Raw genomic sequence first — 23,428 nt, forward strand, 5'->3', positions numbered from 1 at the left:
GTCTGTTTTGTGCCTTTTAAAGGTTGTTCAGGGCCTCTTTAGGGTTGTTCAGGGCCCAATTTGCCCATTTGGTGCCTTTTTGATGTATGTTCTATTCTGTAATAGACACTCCCTTCATCAGTTTGACTGTCGCCCAGATTGTTGTCCTATATTGGACCTTTTAACGCCTTGGATGATTGTTTAATATTTTAATTATGTCTATTTTAAATCATGACTTGTTAATTTGTTTTTAAATGCATTCTTTGATGTCTTAACTACAGTAGAGTCTCACTTATCCAAGCTAAATGGGCCGGCAGAAGCTTGGATAAGCGAATATCTTGGATAATAAGGAGGGATTAAGGAAAAGCCTATTAAACATCAAATTAGGTTATGATTTTACAAATTAAGCACTAAAACTTCATGTTATACAACAAATTTGACAGAAAAAGTAGTTCAATACGCAGTAATGTTATGTTGTAATTATTGTATTTACGAATTTAACACCAAAATATCACGATATATTGAAAACATTGACTACAAAAATGGCTTGGATTATCCAGAGGCTTGGAAAAGTGAGGCTTGGATAAGTGAGACTCTACTGTATTGATTTTATGATATTATATGATTGCATGATATGTGAGCCGCTCGGAGTCCCCATTGGGGAGATGGAGGTGGCATACAAAAATAAAATTATATTATTATTATTATTTTAAAAGTGGTCCAGGTCCTCTTTAGGGTTCTTTGGGGCCTGTTTAGTCCATTTGGTGGCTTTTAAATGTTATTTGGGGCCTAGGAGCTAAATATTTGGGGCCTAGGAGGATCTAGGAGTCTTTGTTAGTCTGGAATGTGAACATAGGTCAGCAGTGTGATGCGGCAGCTAAAATGGCCAATGCGATTCTCTGCTACATCGATAAGAGGATAGAGTCAAGATGGAGGGAAGTCCTGGTCCGGCTCTTTTTTGCTTTGGCCAGGCCTTCTCGCCTGGAATAATAAACCTGAGTACAGTTCTGAGCAAAGCAACTCGAGAAGGAAAAAATGTAGGACCTAGATGGCCTGAATCCACACAGATAATAAAATAGTAATATAGTAGAGTCTCGCTTATCCAATGTAAACGGGCTGGCAGAACGTTGGATAAGCGGATATGTTGGATAATAAGGAGGGATTCAGGAAAAGCCTATTAAACATCAAATTAGGTTATGATTTTACAAATTAAGCACCAAAACATCATGTTATAGAACAAATTTGACAGAAAAAGTAGTTCAATACGCGGTAATGTTATGTTGTAATTACAGTAGAGTCTCGCTTATCCAACACTGGCTTATCCAACATTCTGGATTATCCAACACATTTTTGTAGTCAATGTTTTCAATACATCATGATATTTTGGTGCTAAATTGGTAAATACAGTAATTACTACATAGCATTACTGCGTATTGAACTACTTTTTCTGTCAAATTTGTTGTTAAACATGAGCTTTTGCTGCTTTTTTTTGTAAAATCATAACGTAATTTGATGTTTAATAGACTTTTCCTTAATCTCTCCTTATTATCCAACATATTTGCTTATCCAACGTTCTGCCGGCCCGTTTATGTTGGATAAGTGAGACTCTACTGTAGATTATATTTTAATATAATATATATTAATTATATATTATATAATATTATATATTATATTTTACATGTAATATTACTAATAAAATACAATATATTGATACAGTACAATATAGTAATTTATTACCAGTATTGTACTATGCTAATATAATATTGTACGTAAATTTAATTTGTAAGCTGCTCTGAGTCCCCTTCGGGGTGAGAAGGGCGGCATATAAATGTAGCAAATAAATAAATGTTATCCAACAAATTTGACAAAAAAGTAGTTCAATATGCAGTAATGTTATGTTGTAATTATTGTATTTACGAATTTAGCACCAAAATATCACAATATATTGAAAACACTGACTACAAAAATGGCTTGGATAATCCAGAAGCTTGGATAAGCGAGGTTTGGATAAGTGAGACTCTACTGTATAATAATAGAAATATAATAATATAATGGTAGTATAAAAATAACAATCTAATAGTAATATAACATAATGATATGTCATTACATAATATGAATTCGGACGCAGAGAGGCCTCTTTTCCTTTCACCTCAGCAACCAAGATGGCAGAGGGCGCCTCGGTAACTATGGCAACGGAAGCTAGGCCGCCCTTCCTCCCGCGCCTCTTGGCTCCGCCCCTTCGTGGGGTCACGTGATAGCTCCCCGCGTGACCGTGCCTCATCGCCGGCGAAATGGAGGCGCCCGGCCAGGTGGTCGTCATGGCAACCGTACTGCTTTGGGGGGTCTCGCCAGCCGGTAAGGCCCGAATTGGGAGGAACTCTGCCCATGCTCCAGAGAGCCTTCCTTCAGGCTTCCTTTCCCAACTCTGCACATGCTCAGGGGCACCTTTGGTCTTCAAAACACAGTTTGGGAAATTAAAAAAAATATATTATTTTGGCCTACATATTCCAGAAGAAGCCAATATGACATAATAATGATGTGGGATTTTCTGCCTTGATATTCTGGTTTAAATGACTGTAGAAGGGCCCTAAAATAATCCAATTCAAAGCAGATTTTATATGGCAGGGTTAGGGCCCTTCCACACAGTCATATAACCCAGAATATCTAGGCAGATACCTCACAACTTCTGAGGAGGCCTGCCATAGATTTAAAAGTAAATAAATACTATTTATTATTACAGTAGAGTCTCACTTATCCAACACTCGCTTATCCAACGTTCTGGATTATACAACGCATTTTTGTAGTCAATGTTTTAAATACATAATGATATTTTTGTGCTAAATTTGTAAATACAGTAATTACTACATAGCATTACTGTGTATTGAACTACTTTTTCTGTCAAATTTGTTGTATACCATGATGTTTTGGTGCTTAATTTGTAAAATCATAACCTAATTTAATGTTTAATAGACTTTTCCTTAAACTCTCCTTATTATCCAATATATTCGCTTATCCAACGTTCTGTCGGCCTGTTTACTTTGGATAAGCAAGACTCTACTGTATTACTATTTTGGGGAGATTGATTTTTGCTCATTTTGAATCCATCTTGGCTCCTTTTTCAGCTTTCAGGACCCTCCAGACGGGCTTTGAAGAGAAATATTTCGATCAGTGGCTGGATCACTTCAATTTCGAAAGCTACAGCAACAGGACTTTCCCCCAGAGATACCTCATCACAGGTATAATACTGTTTCGCTAATTTATTCGATTCCTTTCTTACTTCCAATACGAGGCCCAAAGCTGTGAAAGTTCCTTCCTTGGAGGCTTTTAAACAGAGGCTGGATTATATGAGTCTACACCAGGCGCCTATTGATCTACTCACACATTGGCATGTTTTTGAATTGCTAGGTTGGCAGAAAGTGGGGCTAACAGAGGGAGCTCACCCTGCTCCCCGGATTCGAACTGCCGCAGCTCAGCGGTTTAATCCACTGTGCTATTGGGGGCTCAGTAGACCATTTTCTGTCCCATACAGATAAATTTTGGAAAAGAGGAAACGGACCCATCTTTTTTTACACCGGCAATGAAGGAGACGTCTGGAACTTTGCTGAGAACTGCGGCTTCATCCTGGAACTCGCCGGGCAGCAGGGCGCTTTGGTGGTATTTGCGGAGCATGTGAGTGTCTTCATTGGCGTCCCGTCATCAGACCTTTGCTTTCGGTGCTCAAGCTGGTGCTTGAGGCGTCTCTCTGTAGGAATAATTCATAGAATCATAGAATCATAGAATAGTAGAGTTGGAAGAGGCCACATGGGCCATCCAGTCCAACCCCCTGCTAAGAAGCAGGAAATCGCATTCAAAGCACCCCCGACAGATTAAAAAATAGAGAGACAAGTTACCAAGGCAGATAATCCACGATACCTGCTTTGAACTGGGTTATCTGAGTCCATACTGCCACATAGTCCAGTTCAACGTGGACTTTATAGTGCTGTGTGGAAGGGGCCTACAGCCAGCAGTCGAGCAATTGAACTTCAGCAATGGCAGGAGCAGAGTCAAGCTTTGAAAGTTACAAAATATTTTATTGAAAGGACCACATTTCTATATAGGAAAGTCAGGGCCTAGATCAGGGGTCCCCAAACTTATTAAACAGGGGGCCAGTTCACGGTCCCTCAGACCGCTGGAGGGCTAGGGAGGGCATGGCCCCATGTAAGCCGCCCCGAGTCCCCATTGGGGAGATGGTGGCGGGTTATAAATAAAGTTTTATTATATTATTATTATATAGTTTTTTAAAAAAACTATAGTTTTTTTTAGTTTTTTAAAAACTATTAACAAATTCCTATGCACACTGCACATATGTTATTTTGAAGTTTAAAAAAGGGAACAACTACAGCCGCAATGCTAATAATAATAATAATAATCATCATCATCATCATCTAAAAAATAATAAAGGGGTTGAAAGAGACCCCTTGGGCCATTTAGTCCAACCCCCTTCTGCCTTTGTGCACCAAAAGCACAAACAACGCACCCTCACAGATAGCCACCCAGCCTCAATGTTAATAATAATAATAATAATAATAATAATAATAATAATAATAATACAGTAGAATCTCACTTATCCAAGTTAAATGGGCCGGCAGAAGCTTGGATAAGCGAATATCTTGGATAATAAGGAGGGATTAAGGAAAAGCCTATTAAACATCAAATTAGGTTATGATTTTACAAATTAAGCACCAAAACATCATGTTATACAACAAATTTGACAGAAAAAGTAGTTCAATACGCAGTAATGTTATGTTGTAATTACTGTATTTATGAATTTAGCACCAAAATATCATGATATATTGAAAATATTGACTACAAAAATAGCTTGGATAATCCAGAAACTTGGATAAGCGAGGCTTGGATAAGTGAGACTCTACTGTAATAATAATAATGCATCATACAGTCCTAAATGTTTTGGAAGTGTTCGACTTGTGATTTTGTGATTCAAAATCCAGCATAGATATCTCGTTTGCTGTGTTATACTTTGTGTCAATAATAATAACAAAGAGGGTTGGAAGAAACCCCTTGGGCTATTTAGTCCAATTCCCTTCTGCCTTTGTGCACCAAAAGCACTAGCAAAGCACCCCTTAATAATTAATTATTAACTAAATAATAATTAAAATACCATTATAAAGAAGCAAAGCTTTGGAAGGCGCGCACTGAGCCTTCCTCGGCGGAGGAGGGACCTGCCACCGCGGGGGCCGGATAAATGGCTTCGATGGGCCGCATGTGGCCCCCGGGTTGTAGTTTGGGGACCCCTGGCCTAGATAATAATAACAATAATAATAATAATAACTTTATTTTTGTATCCCACCTCCATCTCCCCAAGGGGACCCAGAGCGACTTACATGGGGAAGGCTTACATGGAAACGATATCTAACTATCTCTCTGGAGACATCTTTTCTCCCTCCATGCTCACAGGAGAACAAAACGGAGGACTCAGGGGCTTGCTATGTGGCTAGGAGCTTTGAATAAAAGAGGCATGTCCCTGAGAAGTGTCAGTACCAAGCAGAAGTAGGTGGAGAGAATAGAGACACTTTCCCTGCCAGCTAACTCATCTGTCTATTTCCTTGATGAGGACTATAAACTTGTTCCAAGATATGGCTGAGTCCCAACAACCAATTTGTACAGGTTAGGCAGCAAAACACATTGAGCTGCATAAATTTGGGAAGCACAGGTCGAACAAGGCAGCAGGCCTGCACCCCAGGGTTCCTTCCACTCCAAAAATTCTGGTTTTTCTTCCCTTCCAATATTCTCATGGTTTCCTCAGCGGTACTATGGGAAGTCCCTCCCGTTCGGAGCCGCCTCGCTACAGAGGGAGAACGCAGGCCTGCTGAGCGTGGAACAAGCCTTAGCCGACTACGCCGTCCTTATTGCAGCACTGAAGGAACAGTATGGTGCGCAGGATGCGCCGGTCATTGCTTTTGGAGGCAGGTGAGTCTTTTCCTTTTCCTTCCTTCCTTCCTTTGCCATTTTCCCTGAGCAGCTGGTGGGATATTTTCACTTTCTTTGGACCAGTCAAGGAATATTGGGAATGTATTTTTCATACTTGTGAGAACAAATATTTCACGACCACCATGAAAATATCTTGAGACTTGGCGTGTTTACACACATGCATCATTATCCCTGATCAGTTGCATCTGCATGGATAATTTCTTGATATAGCCTCAGGGTTCAACTCAATTTTGGGTTCTCCCCCATGTTCTTATAGCACTTTTAACTTCCTCCATGTTTACAAGTCTCACTTAGTGCACTTTTGACCAGCCCATCCTTATGCTTTATTGCTGCGTTTTAACTTTGTCTTATTAATAATTATGATTTTATCATATGTTTTAATTTTAATTCCTGCGTTTACGGTATATGATGTTATTGTATGTATGCTTGTTTTTTATTTGTAAGCCACCCCGAGTCCCTGCGGGGAGATAGAGGCAGGGTACAAGAATAAAATTATTATAATTATTATTATTTTATGATGACACAGCAAACAAGATCGACATGCTGGATTTCGTTTCACAAAATCACAAGTCGAACACTTCCCAAGTGTCTAGGACTGTGTGATGTATTATTATTATTATTATTATTATTATTATTATTATTATTATTATTATTTTATTATGACACAGCAAACAAGATAGACATGCTGGATTTCATATCACAAAATCACAAGTTGAAGACTTCCCAAGTGTCTAGGACTGTGTGATGTATTTTCGGATGATGCGTGCAGATCCCAGTAGGGTGGCCTTTTGCAGATCATAATTTTGTCAATGTCTATTGTTTCCAAATGCCGGCTGAGATCTTTTGGCACGGCACCCAATGTGCCCATCACCACCGGGACCACCTGCACTGGTTTCTGCCAGAGTCTTTGCAGTTCAATTTTGAGGTCCTGATAGTGGCTGAATTTATTATTATTATTATTATTATTATTATTATTATTATTATTATTATTACTAGCTGTGCCCGGCCACGTGTTGCTGTGGCGTTGTCTGGTGGTGTTGGTGAGAAATTGTTGAGGTAGTGGTGGTATTGAATGTGTGTTGTATGGTTGTCTCTATGTTTAGTATGCATTTGGTTGTTTGTGTACTGTGAAAGTGGTTAGGGTAGAGGGGGGTCTATGTTCCTGTGTAGTATTGTATAGTATTTATACGTTGTCCATGTGTTGTGAATGCTTGGATTGTGTCCTGCTGCATAGTAGAAAGGGTTGGGCTGGATGGCCCTTAGGGGTCTCTCCAAACTCTTGGATTCTATGCTTCTATTATTATTATTATTATTATTATTATTATTATTATTATTATTATTATCTGCTTAGAACTGTATAAAATGCATACTGAAGTGGATTATATGGCAGTGTGGAGTCAAGATAATCCAGTGCCAAGCAGATAATATAAGATTCTAAATGGGTTATATAGCTGTGTGGAAGGGCCTTGAGTCTACACTGCCATATAATCCAGTGCAAATTAGATAATCTGTGGAAGAGGCCTAGGTGAGGACTAACTGTGCCTGTCCCCTGGGCTGAGTAGGTTGCTAGGAGACCAAGTGGGCGGAACTTAGCCTTGTAACTGACAGCAATTGGATAAAAACAATTATTCCTCTCTCTCTAATTAGGACTTTATTTTTCTTTTTTTTTTGTTGTATCAACCTAGAGCCGTGGATGATGGGTTGTGTTGTCAAATTTCGAGGTTGGGGGGCCTGTAGTTTTGTTGTTTTGTCCGCTGCCCTAATGCCATCACTCTTTTATATATATAGATTGTTAGAAAGCTGATTGACCAAAACTAGCAGATGAGGCTCCTTCTTTGGATGTTTTGAAGCAGAGACCAAATGGCTATCTGTTGGGGGTGCTTTGATTGTTCTTTTCCTTCCTGGCAGAATGGGGTTAGACTGGATGGCCCTTGCGGGGTCTCTTCCAACTCTTGTGATTCTGTGAAATCAGCATCCAAGAACAGAGCTGGAGGAAAAATTTCAGCCAGCTGTTTTCTCTTTTAAGTGAATACTTGCGCATTGTCCGCCTCTTACTTTTTCTTCCCGGCTCTGCAGTTACGGCGGGATGCTCAGCGCATACCTGAGGATGAAGTACCCCAATGTTGTCGACGGCGCACTGGCCGCCAGCGCCCCTGTGCTGTCCGTGGCCGGGATCGGCGGCTCCAGCCAATTCTTTCGGGATGTCACCGCAGTAAGGAGGATGGTCCCACAACTCCTAAGTCCTCATTCTGAATTCACGGGGCCTCTGTGAACCTGCAAACTAGCAGCAGTGCGGTCTGAGTAGGAACTGTGGTCTCCTTCTTCCAGGATTTCCAGAACTACAACCTGGCCTGTGCTCAAGGTGTGCGAGACGCCTTTCGGCAGATCCAAGACCTGTATTCAGCTGGAGGTAAAGCGAACACACTTGTCTAGTGAAAAATTGCTCTCTTTCAGCATCTCTAGTTGTCTTTCTTGGACAGAGTTGGTTCAATCTTCCCATTTTGCTATGACTTTGCATCCTGGCAAAATCCCCAAATGCTCTCATAGACTCATAGAGTTGGGAGTGACCCCAAGGACCATCCAGTCCATCCCCACTCCTGCCAGGCAGGAAAAACACAATCAAAGCACCCCTGGCAGATGTTACAAAGCCTCCAAATGTGGAGCCTCCCCGGAGTCCAAGGCAGCAAGTTCCACTATTGAGATTTCCGATAGAGTTAAGACCCAAATAGGCATAAGAGGTGTTGTCGAAGGCTTTCATGGCCGTGATCGCAGGGTTGTTGTATGTCTTTCGGGCTGTGTGGCCATGTTCCAGAAGTATTCTCTCCTGACGTTTCGCCCACATCTATGGCAGGCATCCTCAGAGCTTGCCTAGTTTATCCATGCCTCACAACCTCTGAGGATACCTGCCATAGATGTGGGCGAAACGTCAGGAGAGAATACTTCTGGAACATGGTCATACAGCCTGAAAGACATACAACAACCCAGGCATAAGAGGTATTTAAAATTAGATTACAATTAAATCCAGCATTATTTTTACAGGAGTTTCCAAATGAACAAAAAAAAAACCATGAATTTCAAGTCAGTACATTGTAAGATTATTGAAGCAAGGCTTCCTTATGCACACAAAAGGATGATGATACTTATATTTTTAGGAAAAAAATAGAGGTAAAAAAGACACAGATATGCCAGAATATGCACCACTATTCCTCTTTTTTTTCCTAGCGTACGAGGAAATTAGCCGCAGAATGTCTACTTGCGAGAAGCTTTCTTCCAAGGAAGACATCTACCAGCTGTTTGAGTTTTCCCGGAATGCCTTCACCATGATCGCCATGATGGACTACCCCTACAAGACGGATTTCATGGGCCACTTCCCGGCCAACCCTGTCAAGGTAAGGCAACCCTTGGACCGGTCATATGGCAACCATCCATCCTGACCCACCGCTCTGCCTCTTTGGTCTCTGGGTTATACTGAGTGTCTTCTTGCCCTGAAACAGCTTGCTCTTGGGTTCTCTGCACCTCTCTCAAAACCTGACCTGTGCGTATGTGTGTGTGTGTGAACACAGGTTGGGTGTGAGCTGATGCTGGCCAACAAGGACCTGGTCAGAGGCCTGGCAGCCCTTTGTGGTGAGTAATCATGATAAGACATTCAGCGTCCTTCTGAAGGTGATTGGGGCATTGGCTCGACAGCAGTCCATTTCTGAAAGGGATCTTCGGAGTCTTAGCTGAACATGAACCAACAGTGTGATGCAGCAGCTCAAAAGGCCAATGTGATTTTGGGCTGCATCAAAATGCAGATCTAGATGAAGGAAAATCATGGTGCCTCTCTGTTCGGCTTTAGTCAGACCACAACTGGAATGTTCCATGAGGAAAAACTTCCTGACTGTAAGAGTTGTTTAACAGTGGAACTCTTGTCTCGGAGTTGGGTGGAAGCTCCTGTGGAGGCTTTTAAGAGGGCTGGATGGCCATCTGTTTTTATTTTTTATTTTTATTGTTTTTGGTGTACAATTAAAGCAAGGAAAACATTGTTGCAGAGATAGTGAAGTGAAGTGAAAAAAGAAAGAAAGCTTGAAATAGAGATGAAAATTAGGCATGGGAATAGAAATAGAATAAGAATTGAAAGAAAATATGTGTGTGTGTGTGTGTGTGTGTGTGTGTGTGTGTGTGTGTATATATATATATATATATATATATATAAGCATATCACACACATACACACACACATATATATACACATATATACATACATACACACATAAACAAAAAAATTAATTTTTAAAATAATAATAATAATTAAATAAAAAGACAAAAAAATACAAAACAAAAAGCAAAAAGTTGACTTCCCAAGATCTTCTTTGGGGACTGTTATTCGTTGCCAATGTTCATTTTTTCTTCCGATCTAGCCGTCCTAATATGCCTCTTTTTTTTTTAATACATCGGATAGGTCTATTTTAAGGGTGTAGCCGCTTTTTCTAATAAAATCTCTGAAGCCTGACCAGTCTGTTTTTCCCTTTTCATGTCTAAGTTTTTGTGTCAGACTGTCCATTTGAATGATGTCAAATAATCTTAAGATCCAATCTTCAATAGTGGCGACATTTTTTTGCTTCCATACCTTAGCAAGAACGAGTCTTGCCGCTGTCCCTATAAGAAATAGTATTTTGACTTGGTTTTTATTAAGCTTTATGTTAGAAATTCCCAGCAAGTATATTTCTGGTAGTAAGGGGAAGTTTTTTTTGTAATATTTTTTGTGTCGCTTTATGAATCTTCTTCCAGTAATCTTTAATTTTCTTACACTCCCACCATTGGATGGATGGCCATCTGTTGAGGGGGCTTTGATTGTGCTTTTCAACTATGATTTTATGACCTGTAAAAATCCCATTGTTTACATGTCAATTGGAGCTTCAGACCACGTGTTCCTTGTTGATTTCACCCCCTCTGAAGAGCAGCTTGGACTGTGTGTGTTGGTCATGCGCAAGTTGAGGGAGGATTTCTTCCTTCCGCTGACCAGTGGCTCCTCTTCACCCATCTGTTTGCGCATGGGGAGGTGGACAAAACAGGAGCCATGGTCTGCCAGGGCCACGGGCAGGGACCCCACCTTCCCAAATGCTTTCTGGTTCGTGTCACAGATGTAGACACCCTCCTCTTTGCTCCGGTGGCACAGCGAGCCGCCCCCCGTGATGTACAGTTGTTGCTGGTGTGCGGCGAGGCCAAACTGGCAGAGGTCCAAAGCAGGGAGGTCCAGCAGGGTCCACTGGTCAGAAACCGGGCAGTAAGACTCCGTCTTGGTGACGGGAACCCATTCCCCATCCTGAAACAAATCAGAAGGAGCAGAGAAGTAACAGAGAGTAGGATTTGGCTACCTGTCAAGAGAAAAGAGACAGGAGTCAATCCTTATGGCAGGACTGCAACTCGTTTTGATATTATTATATGGTATTACTATTAGTATTATATTGTATAACATAATATTATTATCAATATTATATGTATATATATATAAAAGAATGATAGCATCACGGCGACCCACAAAACAACAAAACTACAGGCCCCCCAACCTCGAAATTTGACAACACAACCCATCATCCACGCCTCTAGGTTGATACAACAAAAAGAAAAGAAAAATAAAGTCCTAATTTGAGAGAGAGGAATAATTGCTTTTATCCAATTGCTGCCAGTTAGAAGGCTAAGCTCCTCCAACTTGGTCTCCTAGCAACCCAATAAAAAATAATAAAAAACACTAAAATTAATACAATAAAATACTATAATAACAGAAAATAACTAAAAATAATACAAGAAAATAATAAAATATAATAAATAAAAATATAACTTACAATAAAATTAATTTAAAAAAAGCAAATAACGTCAAATAAAAATTACACAACAATTTTTAACCAATACCACCACCACTTTGCCACAGCAACGCGTGGCCGGGCACAGCTAGTACAATATGTTATACTAGCTGTGCCCGGCCACGTATTGCTGTGGCAAAGTCTATGGTATGGGAAATAAAGTATTGAGGAATTGGTGGTAGTTAAGGTAAAGGGTAAAGGTTTCCTCCTGACATTAAGTCCAATTGTGTCCGACTGCACACTGAAGTGGATTTTATGGCAGTGTGGAGTCAAGATAATCCAGTTCAAAGCAGATAATATAACATGGGTTATATAGCTGTGTGGAAGGGCCTTGAGTCTACACTGCCATATAATCCAGTTCAAATCAGATAATCTGTATTTTATAGACAGTGGGGAAGAGGCCTAAGTGAGGCCTAACTCTGCCTGTCCCCTGGACTGAGTGGGTTGCTAGGAGACCAAGTGGGCGGAGCTTAGCCTTCTAACTGGCAGCAATTGGATAAAAACCATTATTCCTCTCCCTCTAATTAGGACTTTATTTTTCTTTTCTTTTTGTTGTATGAACGTAGAGGCATGGATGAGGGGTTGTGCTGCCAAGTTTAGTGTTTCTTGGATGTGTAGTTTTGTTGTTTTGTCCTAGGCTGAAATTTCATTACTCTTTTATATATATATAGATTATTAAAACTGATATAAAAATATTATATTATAAAACTGAGGGCGGGGGCCAGGTAAATGACCATGGAGGGCCGCATCCGGCCCCCAGCTTTAGTTTGGGGACCCCTGCTCTAAGACCACCTACATTGCTCAGGGCCCGTCCTCCGACGCAGAGGAGCCTGTCCTCGAGGGCGGCCATCCCATGGTTGCAGCGGGCAAAGGTCATGGGCCGGTTCTTCACCCACTGGCGCAGGCGGGAGAGGTAGCTGTAGACGTCAGGCGAGGTTTCGCCTCTTGCAAAACCTCCTGTTTGGGTGAGAAAAAAGAGGAGGCATGCTCCAGTTAAGACGGCCATAGTATCATGACTGAGCCATTGAGCCTTTCAAGTTGTGGGTGAGGCCCCAAAATACCAGCATTTTTAACTTTTTTAAACCAGCATTTTGAATAAGTACCGCCTATTTGCAATGATAAACTTCCCGTACTAGTCTCAGGGTTCACCCCCCTTTTTAAGGTTCTCCCCCATGATCTTATAGCACTTTAACTTCCACCATGTTTACAAGTCGTACTTAGTGCACTTTTGCCCAGTTCATTTTTATGATTCTATTGCTGTATTTTAACCTGTGTTTTATTAATGGTTGTCATTTTATTTAGACTGACTAACACCACCAGACTAAGCCACAGCAACGCGTGGCTGGGCACAGCTAGTAGTAGTAGTAGTAGTAATAATAATAATAATAATAATAATAATAATAATAATAATAATAACAACAACAACAACAGGGTGATGGAGGTGGGATAGAAAAATAAATTATTATTATTATTATTATTGACACAACGACGTTGTATGACACAGCAAACTAGATAGATATGCTGGATTGTTTGCTGTGTCATACAACATCGTTGTGTCAATAACAATAAAAATAATAATAATTTATTTTTCTATCCCACCTCCATCACCCTATTATTATTATTATTATTATTATTATTATTATTATTATTATTATTATTACTAGCTGTGCCCGGCCACGCGTTGCTGTGGCTTAGTCTGGTGGTGTTTGTCAGTCTACATTAGGTTGTATTTATGCTGTGACCTCCACCTACTCACATTAGTAGTAGTATTTGAAGTGTGTTACCTTCTTCAATTTTTGTGTTGATTGATAATTGCTTGATATCCCTGTTGTCTTTGGTTTGTTGTTAATTGTGATGTCTGATTCTGCTGAGTGAGGTTTATATTTTTATTGTGGTATAATAGTCTTTTTTTTGTTTTGCCTGTGTAGGTGTTTATTATTATCGTTGTTGTGTTGCCAAGTTTCGTATTTCTGGGCCGTTTAGTTTTGTTGTTATAGTCACTGTGCAAACAACTTTATCCTTTTATATATATAGATTATTATTATGAAGCCCATACTATTATGAAGCTGGGAGACTAGATAGTGTTCTCGTGGGGAATAGGGAGGTTCCGGGGTCTGAACTGGAACCTCAAAAGAGTTGAATGGATCATGGGTCTCACCCGATACGTAGAGGATGCCTTTGTGTGTGGCTCCGGCGTGGTCGGCGATGGGCACCGGGAAAGGCGTGATGCTGCGCCATTGGTTCTTGGCCGGACGGTACTCCTCGGCCGCGCCGGTGAGGGTCCCCAGCAGCGTTCCTCCCCCCACGGCCACCAGCCGGTCATTCAAAGCCCCCGCGTGGAAACGTGTACGCCGGCCCTGCATGCCGACCACCTGGAGCCACGTGCGGAACCGGGGGTCGAACCGGAGCACCTGGAGTCCGAAGGGAAGGGACAGGGATGGATGTGAAAGAAGGAAGGAAAAAAGAGGAGAATCCTAGAATCCCAGACACGGAAGAGACCCCAAGGGTCACCCAGTCCGACCCCCTTCTGCCAGGGTGGAAGACACCATCCAAGCCCTCCCAACAGATGGCCACCTCCAGAGGAGACAGACTCTGAGTGGGACTATGACTTCCCTCAATCTAGATATTAAATTATTATTATTATTTATTTACAGTATTTATATTCCGCCCTTCTCACCCCGAAGGGGACTCAGGGCGGATTACAATGAACACATATATGGCAAACATTCAATGCCAACAGACAAACAACATTCAATTTTAGACAGACACAGAGGCATTTTTTTTAACATCTTCCAGCTTCACGATTTCCGGCCACAGGGGGAGCTGTTGCTTCACCGTCCATTGGTGGCTGTTCTTCCTCATTCTTTTCCTCGTGAGCAGTTTTATGGTGTTGTAGATTAGTTAAATTAGCCTCCCGCATAAAGCGTCCCTAAATTTCCCTAATTGACAGATTCAACTGTCTTTCGGGGCTGCTAGGTCAACAGCAAGCCGGGGCTATTTTTTTTTTTATAGTCGGAGGCTTAACCCGACCTGGCTTCGAACTCATGACCTCTCGGTCAGTAGTGATTTATAGCAGCTGGTTACTAGCCAGCTGCGCCACAGCCCGGCCCCTCAATTCCTATTGACAAAGTCTAGAATTGCATTGGCTTTTTTAGCTGCTGCATCACACCGTTGGCTCGTAAGCTCTTTCTCTTGTTGGGCTTGGCCATGTTCTCATTCATTAAAAGCTTGCGTGCACAACCATGTCTTTAAGGCTTTCCTGAAGCCTAGGAGAGTTGGTATCTGCCATATCTTGCAATATATTATAATATTATATATTATTGTAAATTATATTGTATATATGTACAGTAGAGTCTCACTTATCCAACATTCTGGATTATCCAACACATTTTTGTAGTCAATGATTTCAAAACATCGTGATATTTTGGTGCTAAATTCGTAAATACAGTAATTACTACATAGCATTACTGCATATTGAACTACTTTTTCTGTCAAATTTGTTGTATAACATGATGTTTTGGTGCTTAATTTGTAAAATCATAACCTAATTTGATGTTTAATAGGCTTTTCCTTAATCTCTCCTTATTACCCAACATATTCGCTTATCCAACGTTCTGCTGGCCCGTTTACGTTGGATAAGTGAGACTACTGTATTAATGTTTATACCATTTTCGTGAAATATAGTAAAGAAAGGTGTAAATTAGAAACATGGAAGTTTGAAATTATGAAACTCTTTTTTGAGCTCAGAATAGAAAGGTAATACAAAAAAAGTTAAAACATTCAAATTCACCTGTGGCCATCACCGCCCCCCTGGATCACTGCAGCGCCCACCAGGGGGCAGTAGTGCCCACTTTGGGAATCACTGATCTAGAAATTAAAATCCTATTGTCGAAGTCTAGAATGGCATTGGCTTTTTTAGCTGCTGCATCACACTGTTGGCTCACAAGCTCTTTCTCCTGTGTGAGCCTCCCCGAGTCCCTTTGAGGAGATGGGCCGGGATATAAACATAAATTTATTATATTATTATTATTATTCTCTTAATGGGAACATTCAGCATCTGGCCATAGATCCAGATTAAAAATTCCCAAGTGAATGAGAGAACGTGACATACCCTATCATCCCTCATATAAAACCTTCAAAGCATGATAAGACCCATCATCCTGTATGCAGTTATACCTGGCGCATCCAAGCACCTGAAAAGATAAAATAAAGCATGGCGGGAATCACGATCCTGACTCCACAGCAGGAATGAGCAATCGTGGGGTTATTTATTTATTTATTACCCCGAAGGGGGCTCAGAGTGGCTTATAAATTATATTTACATACAATATTATATTATTAGCATAGCACAAGACTGGCAATAAATTACTATATTGTACTATATCAATATATTGTAATATTATTAACAATATTACATGTAATATATAATATATAATTAATGTTATTATATTGTATTATTAGTATTACATTGTATTAAAAATATTATTATTAATATGATTACAAGTAATATATAATATATAATTAATATTAATATATTATATTATTATATTGTATTTCAAAATAATATTAATATTATATGCATATACAATATATTATATATTATTGTAAATGATATTGTATATAGGTATATATGTGTGTGTGTATACACATACACATATACAGTAGAGTCTCACTTATCCAACATAAACGGGCCGGCATAATGTTGGATAAGTGAATATGTTGGATAATAAGGAGGCATTAAGGAAAAGCCTATTAAACATTAAATTAGGTTATGATTTTACAAATTAAGCACCAAAACATCAGGTTATACAACAAATTTGACAGAAAAAGTAGTTCAATACACAGTAATGCTATGTAGTAATTACCATATTTACGAATTTAGCACCAAAATATCACGATGTATTGAAAACATTGACTACAAAAATGTGTTGGATAATCCAGAACGTTGAATAAGCGAGTGTTGGATAAGTGAGACTCTACTGTATATAATTAGCATATCATCCCTAATATAAAACCCCAAACTATGATAAGACCCATCATCCTGTATGCAGTTTTACCTGGCGCATCCTTCAAAGATGAAAGTAAAGCATGGCGGAAATCACGATCCTGACTCCACTGCAGGAATGAGCAGTCGTGGGGTTATAATGAGAATAATAATAGTGATTTTATTTTTGTACCCCGACTCCATCTCCCCGAGGGTTCTTGGGGCGGCTTATAAATACAAAACGGTTCTACGCTTTGCACTCACCTTGTTGGAAGGAAATTGCCCTGTGGGGTCAAACTTATCCTGGCCGCCCATGACAAAGACGAAGTTGTTCATCACAGCAACACAGTGGTTGTACGTGGGCCCGCTCAGTTTCCCAATCTCCTCCCAGGAACGGCAACTCTGATCCGCAGCCGCCCAGACATCACTGCGGATGGTGTTGTCTGCAGACCTGCCGCCGAGGACGAGCAGCGCGTGGGCCCCTCCTCGGACCTTTGTCCGCTCGCTCTGCAGGACCGGCTGTGCGTACGGCTGGGAATGATAGTCCAAGGCCTCCTGGAGATACCGGCGGCAAGCGGGCTCTGCCTTCACGACGGGCTCTTCCCGGACACATCCCTGCAAGTCTCTGAGCGGTATGAGCGGGAACCGGATTCTCCGTAAGAGACGGGGCGCATCTTTGAGCCGTGCGTCATCTTGTTGCAACCAGCTGAGAGCTGCCTGGAAGAGTTCCAGCTCCGTGAGACCTTGCGTATCCTCTCTGTCCAGGATTTCACAAAATGTGTCTCCATCCAGGTCCTTCAGCCGCGACGGATCGGTCAGGATCTCCGCGCAATGCCTGCTCACGCAACAAACCGCTTTTTCCGTCAGCTCCGCCGGTCCGATCCGTTTGGCAATCTTGAGGACCCGGAGGCAGGTCTCCTGGCTGAGACTGTCCTCCAGGAAGCGGAAGCAGAGGCCCATCACCTCGCGCACCAGCAGCGCCTCGGCCGCCCAGAAGGTCTCCTCCACGGTCCGGAGGGTCAGTGCCAGGCGGTTGGAGTAGACGAAGGAGAGGACGCTCTCTAGGCCTCGGGCCGAGACGGAGCCGACTTTGAGGTGTCCATTGCCGTCTGCATCCTCTCTCCCAAAGCGCATCTTGAAGTAGCCGCTGGCCGCAGCCAGGACAGCCTTGTGGGCAGGGAAGGAGACCCCCTCGGCCTCCAACGTCACGTCACAAAGGACGTTCCCGGAGCGGAGGCCCCCAAGACCCTCCACGAGTCTGGAGAGGTAGACGTCCGAAGAAAGGCTCCGGGGTTGACCGTCGAGAGACATCGGCCCCTTCGGACAAGGAAAGCGGAGATACAGTTGCTCTCCTTCAACTCAGGGCATCACCGTCAAAGCATCCTTCTTGACCTCCAAATGGCTTGAGTGCCCATTCCCTTCTGCTTGGCTCATGTTTGGCCTGCTGTGTTGTCCTGTTTCAGGCTGCCAAGGAGAGCAGGTCAGCTGATGTGTCCTTCCCAAGGCAAAGCTGGCTCACAGAATGACAGACTTGGAAGAGACCCAAAGGCAGGGGCGTGGTGACTGTTGGGCCGGCCAGGTAGCAAGACCAGGCTTGCCCGGCTTCCCAGGACTCTTCGCTTTGTGGACCAAAGGCAGGGCTGGCTGGGCTACAATTTCTCTCTCTCAAAGCAGAGTTGCAAGCAAGGTCTGTCCGATCCAGCCAAAAAACAAGAGGAGCCATTGCCCCTTGAATCGGGCACTCCATTGAGAGCTCTGGTTGTTTGTGTTATTAACTGAGAATCTACTGGGCCGGGCTGTGGCGCAGCTGGCTAGTAACCAGCTGCAATAAATCACTACTGACCGAGAGGTCATGAGTTCAAAGCCCGGGTCAGGTTAAGCCCCCGACCATTAAATAGCCGGGCTTGCTGTTGACCTAGCAGCCCCGAAAGACAGTTGCATCTGTCAAGTAGGGAAATTTAGGTACGCTTTATGCAGGAGGCTAATTTAACTAATTTACAACACCATAAAACTGCCAGCAAAACACAAGGAAAGGAATGAGGAAGTACAGCCACTAGTGGACGGTGAAGCAACTACTGCCGATTTCTGGGCCTGAATATACTGCACAAGATTTCCCTAGCCTAAAATGATACATTTTAATATATTGGTTTTATGGTTCCCGTTTCCTTGATCTGGTCATGTAAGTGTGATTTATTGTTATAATTGGATTATTTTACTTTGTTTAATAATGTGTATTATGTTGTTATGTTATGTTTGTGTTTGCTTTTATGACTGTAAACCGCCCTGAGTCCCATCCGGGAGATAGGGCGGTATATAAATAAAGTATTATTATTATTATTATTATTATTATTATTATTATTATTATTATTATTAGCAACAGCTCCCCCTGTGGCCGGAATTGTGAAGCTGGAAAAATGTTAAATGCCTCTTGTGTCTGTCTATACTGTATGTTGTTTGTCTGTTGCCATTGAATGTTTGCCATATATGTGTTCATTGTAATCCGCCCTGAGTCCCCTTCGGGGTGAGAAAGAAGGGCGGGATATAAATACTGTAAATAAATAAATAAATAAATTGTTGTATGTCTTTTGGGCTGTGTGGCCATGTTCCAGAAGTATTCTCTCCTGACGTTTCGCCCACATCTATGGCAGGCATAGATATGGATTCTCGCCACACCCTGGACTCTCCACAGATATATATTTGTTCCTTCCTTGCCCAGTTTATCCCTGCCTCACAACCTCTGAGGATGCCTGCCATAGATGTGACCCCGGCCATGAAAGCCTTCGACAACACATTGAGAATCTACTGTCTTTGGGCCAAGGCTTGCTATATTATTTTCCCCAAAACAGCGTTGAAATCAGTCTAAACCTCCTTTCTTCTGCTCACTAGGGCTGTTCTATAACTCCACCGGGACTGTTCCATGTTTCGACATTTACAAGGAATACCGGAAGTGCGCCGACCCAACCGGCTGCGGGACAGGCTCCGATGCGGATGCGTGGGATTATCAGGTACGTGGGGAGGAGAAAAATTAGAAGTTGGGTGCAACCGAAATGCAGTTGCTCCACGTCTTGCAGCAGCGAGTTCTCCAGGCATCCTGTTGGTGATTTATGCTAGTGGTGGCACAGTGTGTTAATGCGCTGCGCTGCTGAAATTGCAAACTGAAAGGTCCCAGGTTCAAATCCTGGGAGCGGAATGAGCACCCACTGTTAGCCCAAGCTCCTGCCAACCTAGCAGTTCGAAAACATGCAAATGTGAGTAGATTAATAGGTACCGCTCCGGTGGGAAGGTAAGGGTGCTCCATGCAGTCATGCCTATGGCCACATGACTTGGAGGTGTCTACAGACAACGCTGGCTCTTTGGCTTAGAAATGGAGATGAGCACCAACCCCCAGAGTGTGAGTAGATCAATAGATACTGCTCTGGTGGGAAGATAATGGCGCTCCATGCAGTCATGACCTTGGAGCTGTCTACGGAAAATGCTGGCTCTTTGGCTTAGAAATGGAGATGAGCACCAACCCCCAGAGTGTGAGTAGATCAATAGATACTGCTCTGGTGGGAAGGTAATGGTGCTTCATGCAGTCATGCCAGTGGCCAAGTGACCTTGGAGGTGTCTACGGACAACGCCGGCTCTTTGGCTTAGAAATGGAGATGAGCACCAACCCCCAGAGTGTGAGTAGATCAATAGATACTGCTCTGGTAGGAAGGTAACGGCGCTCCATGCAGTCATGCCAGTGGCCACATGACTTGGAAGTGTCTATGGACAACGCCGGCTCTCCGGCTTAGAAATGGAGATGAGCACCAACCCCCAGAGTCAGACATGACTGGACTTAACGTCAGGGGAAAACCTTACCTTTACCTAAGTCACCAAATGCAAACAAATGCAAAACCCTCTTCTGTCTTGCTCCAGGCCTGCACCGAGATCAACTTGACCTTTGACAGCAACAACGTGACGGACATGTTTCCGGAGATCCCCTTCACGGAGGCCGACAGGGATTCCTACTGTTTCCGTCGGTGGGGCGTCCACCCGAGGCCCTCTTGGCTGGACACAAGCTTCTGGGGCAGCAGTAAGCTTGAACTTCTCTTCTTGTGTTAGTGACCAAAACCCTTTTGGGCCAAACGTGGCGGCCTCTGAGCATGTTGTGCAGGCCTGGCATAGACGCCGGAAATGGCAACATCTTCATCGATATCGGAAGCGTTCTGACCTATTACACAAGCTTTCCCGCCAGCAGCTGTCTCTTCCTTGGAGCTCATTAGCTTTCTAGTTTGGCATTTGGTGTCCTTTTCGGCAAGTGTGTAAACACCATTATATAAGCCCAATTATCTCATTTGACGTTGGCAGATCTGGCCGCTGCAAGCAACATCGTCTTCTCCAACGGAGACCTGGATCCCTGGGCAGGCGGCGGAGTAAGTTTTTCAACCCACATACTTTCATTGGTCTACCACTAGGTTACAAGGGCATCTTCTTACCTCTCCCCAGGCCCAAATATCCTCACGGCATCGGATCTCACCTGATTTTTTATGCTAAGCAGTATCAGCCTTGGTTGGGACTTGGGTGGGAGACCAAGAGCTGTAAGATGGATTTCGTAGGAGGAAACTGGCAGAATCACTTCCAAGGATCCCCTACCTAAGAAACACCTCTGAAATTCATGGGGCTGCCATGAGTCAATAAATTATTATTGTTGTTGTTATTGTTGTCATATATTAATATGTTATAATTATTTATATAATAATATATTAATATAATAATGATGATGATGTAAATAAATGACTTGAGGGCACATGCACACACTCAAGATCTGACCTGAATTCCTTTCCCTTAAATGTTGCAAGCTAGACTTTTTTGATCATGGGGTACAATGCCTTTTTGGACTGTCATTCCCATAACATCTCAACCATCTATATTCTGGGAGTGAGAGTCCAAAATAAGAGCCCAAAGGTAATTCCAAGTGCAATAGGCAATCTTTCAGAGTTTGGCAAAACCAGTGTCTCCTTCGCCTGAGAAAATCTTGCAAAATCCATGAGTCTGCAGGTATTTTGATTGCACAGACATACAAATACTCCACACCTTCCCCTTGGCACAGCTGATAGGGATTGTGGGAGTTGGGAGTCCAAAAGGAGCCTGACCATTTGCTGTTTCTTCCTTTCAGATCAGAAAGAACCTGAGCTCCTCATTGATCGCAATCACAATTTCAGGAGGTGCCCATCACTTGGACCTTCGGTAGGTATGGCAGGGATGAGTGGAGGCTGCATTACTCATCTCCATCCCTGGGCTTTCGCTTGTATAAAATCATAGAGTTGGAAAGGGACCTCAAAGGGCATCCAATCCAACCCTCTTCTGCCACGAAAGAAGACACAAAAGCTTCCAAAGAAGGAGAATCCACTAGATTCCCAGGCAGTCTGTGCTTGATTTGAGATCCCTAAAGGGCATCTAGTCCAACCCCTTTCAGCCAGATTGGGAGGCACAGCCGAAGCCCTCCCAACAGACAGCCACCCAGCCTCTGCTTGAAAACATCTAGAGAAGGTTTGGTCATTTTGGGTCTCTTCCCATTCTGTAGCTCCTTCTGAAGGCTTTCTGTCCCCGCAGGGCTTCCAACCCGGCAGATCCACCCTCCGTCCGCGAGGCTCGCCTCCAGGAAGCAAGCCTCATCCTCGACTGGGTGAGATCAGCCTCCGCCAGCAGGAAAGGGCCACTGGGAGCCTAAACAAGACAGGAGCCCAAGGTGCCATGTTGGGATGCTGTTGCAGAAGGGAGAAAAGGCACAATCCAAGCCCTCCTGACAGACAGCCATCCAGCCTCTGCTTGAAAGCCTCCAAAGAAAGCTGGTTGGACTCTCAGGCAACAACACTAACGGTCAGGAAGCTCTTCCTAATGCTAAGGCAGAATCTCTTTTCCTGACATTTGAATCCATTGTTCAAATGCAGAGCAACGTGTCCTGCTGGAGCAGTGACACAATTGTGCCAAGCAGTTTTGTGCCAAAATAAAAGGGAAGAGGATGCCTCAGGAGCTCTGCCTATTCTCTGTGTGTATCCTGGGTGCCAGAGGAGACTCATGTCCATTTCGGCCCAGTTCTGGCACCATAAGTTGTGCCTTTCCTCCTTTCTTATTTATTTATTTACTACATTTATATCCCGCTCTTCTCACCCCGAAGGGGACTCAGAGTGGCTTACAAATCAAATGAACATATATTATTACCAGAGCACAATATAAGCATTAAAGCACTGAGCTGGAGACCGAAAGGTCCCAGGTTCAAACCCCGGGAGCGGAGTGAGCACCGGCTGTTAGCTCCAGCTCCTGCCAACCTAGCAGTTCGAAAACATGCCAATGTGAGTAGATCAATAGGTACTGCTCCGGCGGGAAGGTAACGGCGCTCCATGCAGTCATGCCAGTGGCCACATGACCTTGGAGGTGTCTATGGACAACGCCGGCTCTTGGGCTTAGAAATGGAGATGAGCACCAACCCACAGAGTCGGACACGACTGGACATAACGTCAGGGGAAACCTTTACCTTTTACTATATCATTATATGGTAATATTATTAGTAATATTACATTTAATAAATAATTAATATTATTATATTGTATTATTAGTATAATAATGTATTCCATTATAATAATATTATCAATATTATATGTATATA

General features: G+C 42.7%; 3 protein-coding genes across 3 annotated transcripts in view; 1 reads left to right on the forward strand and 2 right to left on the reverse strand.

Annotated features, from left to right (window-relative positions):
- LOC100562787 (dual specificity testis-specific protein kinase 1) overlaps nucleotides 1-2,220 on the reverse strand; it is a 28,081-nt gene extending 25,861 nt beyond the window's left edge. The window contains exon 1 of the mRNA XM_062959476.1: nucleotides 2,087-2,220. The gene's annotated coding sequence lies outside the window, so the exon portion shown is untranslated. The remainder of the gene's footprint in view (nucleotides 1-2,086) is intronic.
- dpp7 (dipeptidyl peptidase 7) lies at nucleotides 2,186-22,794 on the forward strand. Its single transcript, XM_062959460.1, has 13 exons — nucleotides 2,186-2,334; nucleotides 3,102-3,215; nucleotides 3,509-3,648; nucleotides 5,783-5,946; nucleotides 8,044-8,179; nucleotides 8,296-8,377; nucleotides 9,190-9,356; nucleotides 9,531-9,591; nucleotides 19,681-19,799; nucleotides 20,698-20,854; nucleotides 21,130-21,194; nucleotides 21,938-22,008; nucleotides 22,375-22,794. The coding sequence occupies exons 1-13, from the start codon at nucleotides 2,271-2,273 to the stop codon at nucleotides 22,490-22,492; spliced, it is 1,458 nt and encodes a 485-aa protein (XP_062815530.1). The 5' UTR covers nucleotides 2,186-2,270; the 3' UTR covers nucleotides 22,493-22,794.
- LOC103281814 (kelch-like protein 9) lies at nucleotides 10,231-18,302 on the reverse strand. Its single transcript, XM_008124058.3, has 4 exons — nucleotides 17,059-18,302; nucleotides 13,969-14,221; nucleotides 12,607-12,767; nucleotides 10,231-11,272 (listed from the first exon to the last, which is right to left on the reverse strand). Exons 1-4 carry the CDS (start codon nucleotides 18,103-18,105, stop codon nucleotides 10,847-10,849), a joined length of 1,887 nt encoding a protein of 628 aa, XP_008122265.2. The 5' UTR covers nucleotides 18,106-18,302; the 3' UTR covers nucleotides 10,231-10,846.
- Nucleotides 22,795-23,428: the final 634 nt, after the last annotated feature.

Source organism: Anolis carolinensis, unplaced genomic scaffold (assembly GCF_035594765.1).
Source record: "Anolis carolinensis isolate JA03-04 unplaced genomic scaffold, rAnoCar3.1.pri scaffold_7, whole genome shotgun sequence".
NCBI classification, from domain to species: domain Eukaryota; kingdom Metazoa; phylum Chordata; class Lepidosauria; order Squamata; family Dactyloidae; genus Anolis; species Anolis carolinensis.

Excerpts from the sequence above, each read along its gene's own strand:
- LOC103281814 (XM_008124058.3), bottom strand. The coding sequence starts at position 18,105 with ATGTCTCTCGACGGTCAACCCCGGAGCCTTTCTTCGGACGTCTACCTC. Across the intron at positions 12,768-13,968 it reads AGGCATCCTCTACGTATCGG|GAGGTTTTGCAAGAGGCGAA; the intron begins GTGAGACCCATG and ends TCACCCAAACAG. Across the intron at positions 11,273-12,606 it reads GAGGACGGGCCCTGAGCAAT|GATGGGGAATGGGTTCCCGT; the intron begins GTAGGTGGTCTT and ends GATTTGTTTCAG.
- dpp7 (XM_062959460.1), top strand. The coding sequence starts at position 2,271 with ATGGAGGCGCCCGGCCAGGTGGTCGTCATGGCAACCGTACTGCTTTGG. Across the intron at positions 3,216-3,508 it reads CCAGAGATACCTCATCACAG|ATAAATTTTGGAAAAGAGGA; the intron begins GTATAATACTGT and ends TGTCCCATACAG. Across the intron at positions 9,592-19,680 it reads AGGCCTGGCAGCCCTTTGTG|GGCTGTTCTATAACTCCACC; the intron begins GTGAGTAATCAT and ends TCTGCTCACTAG.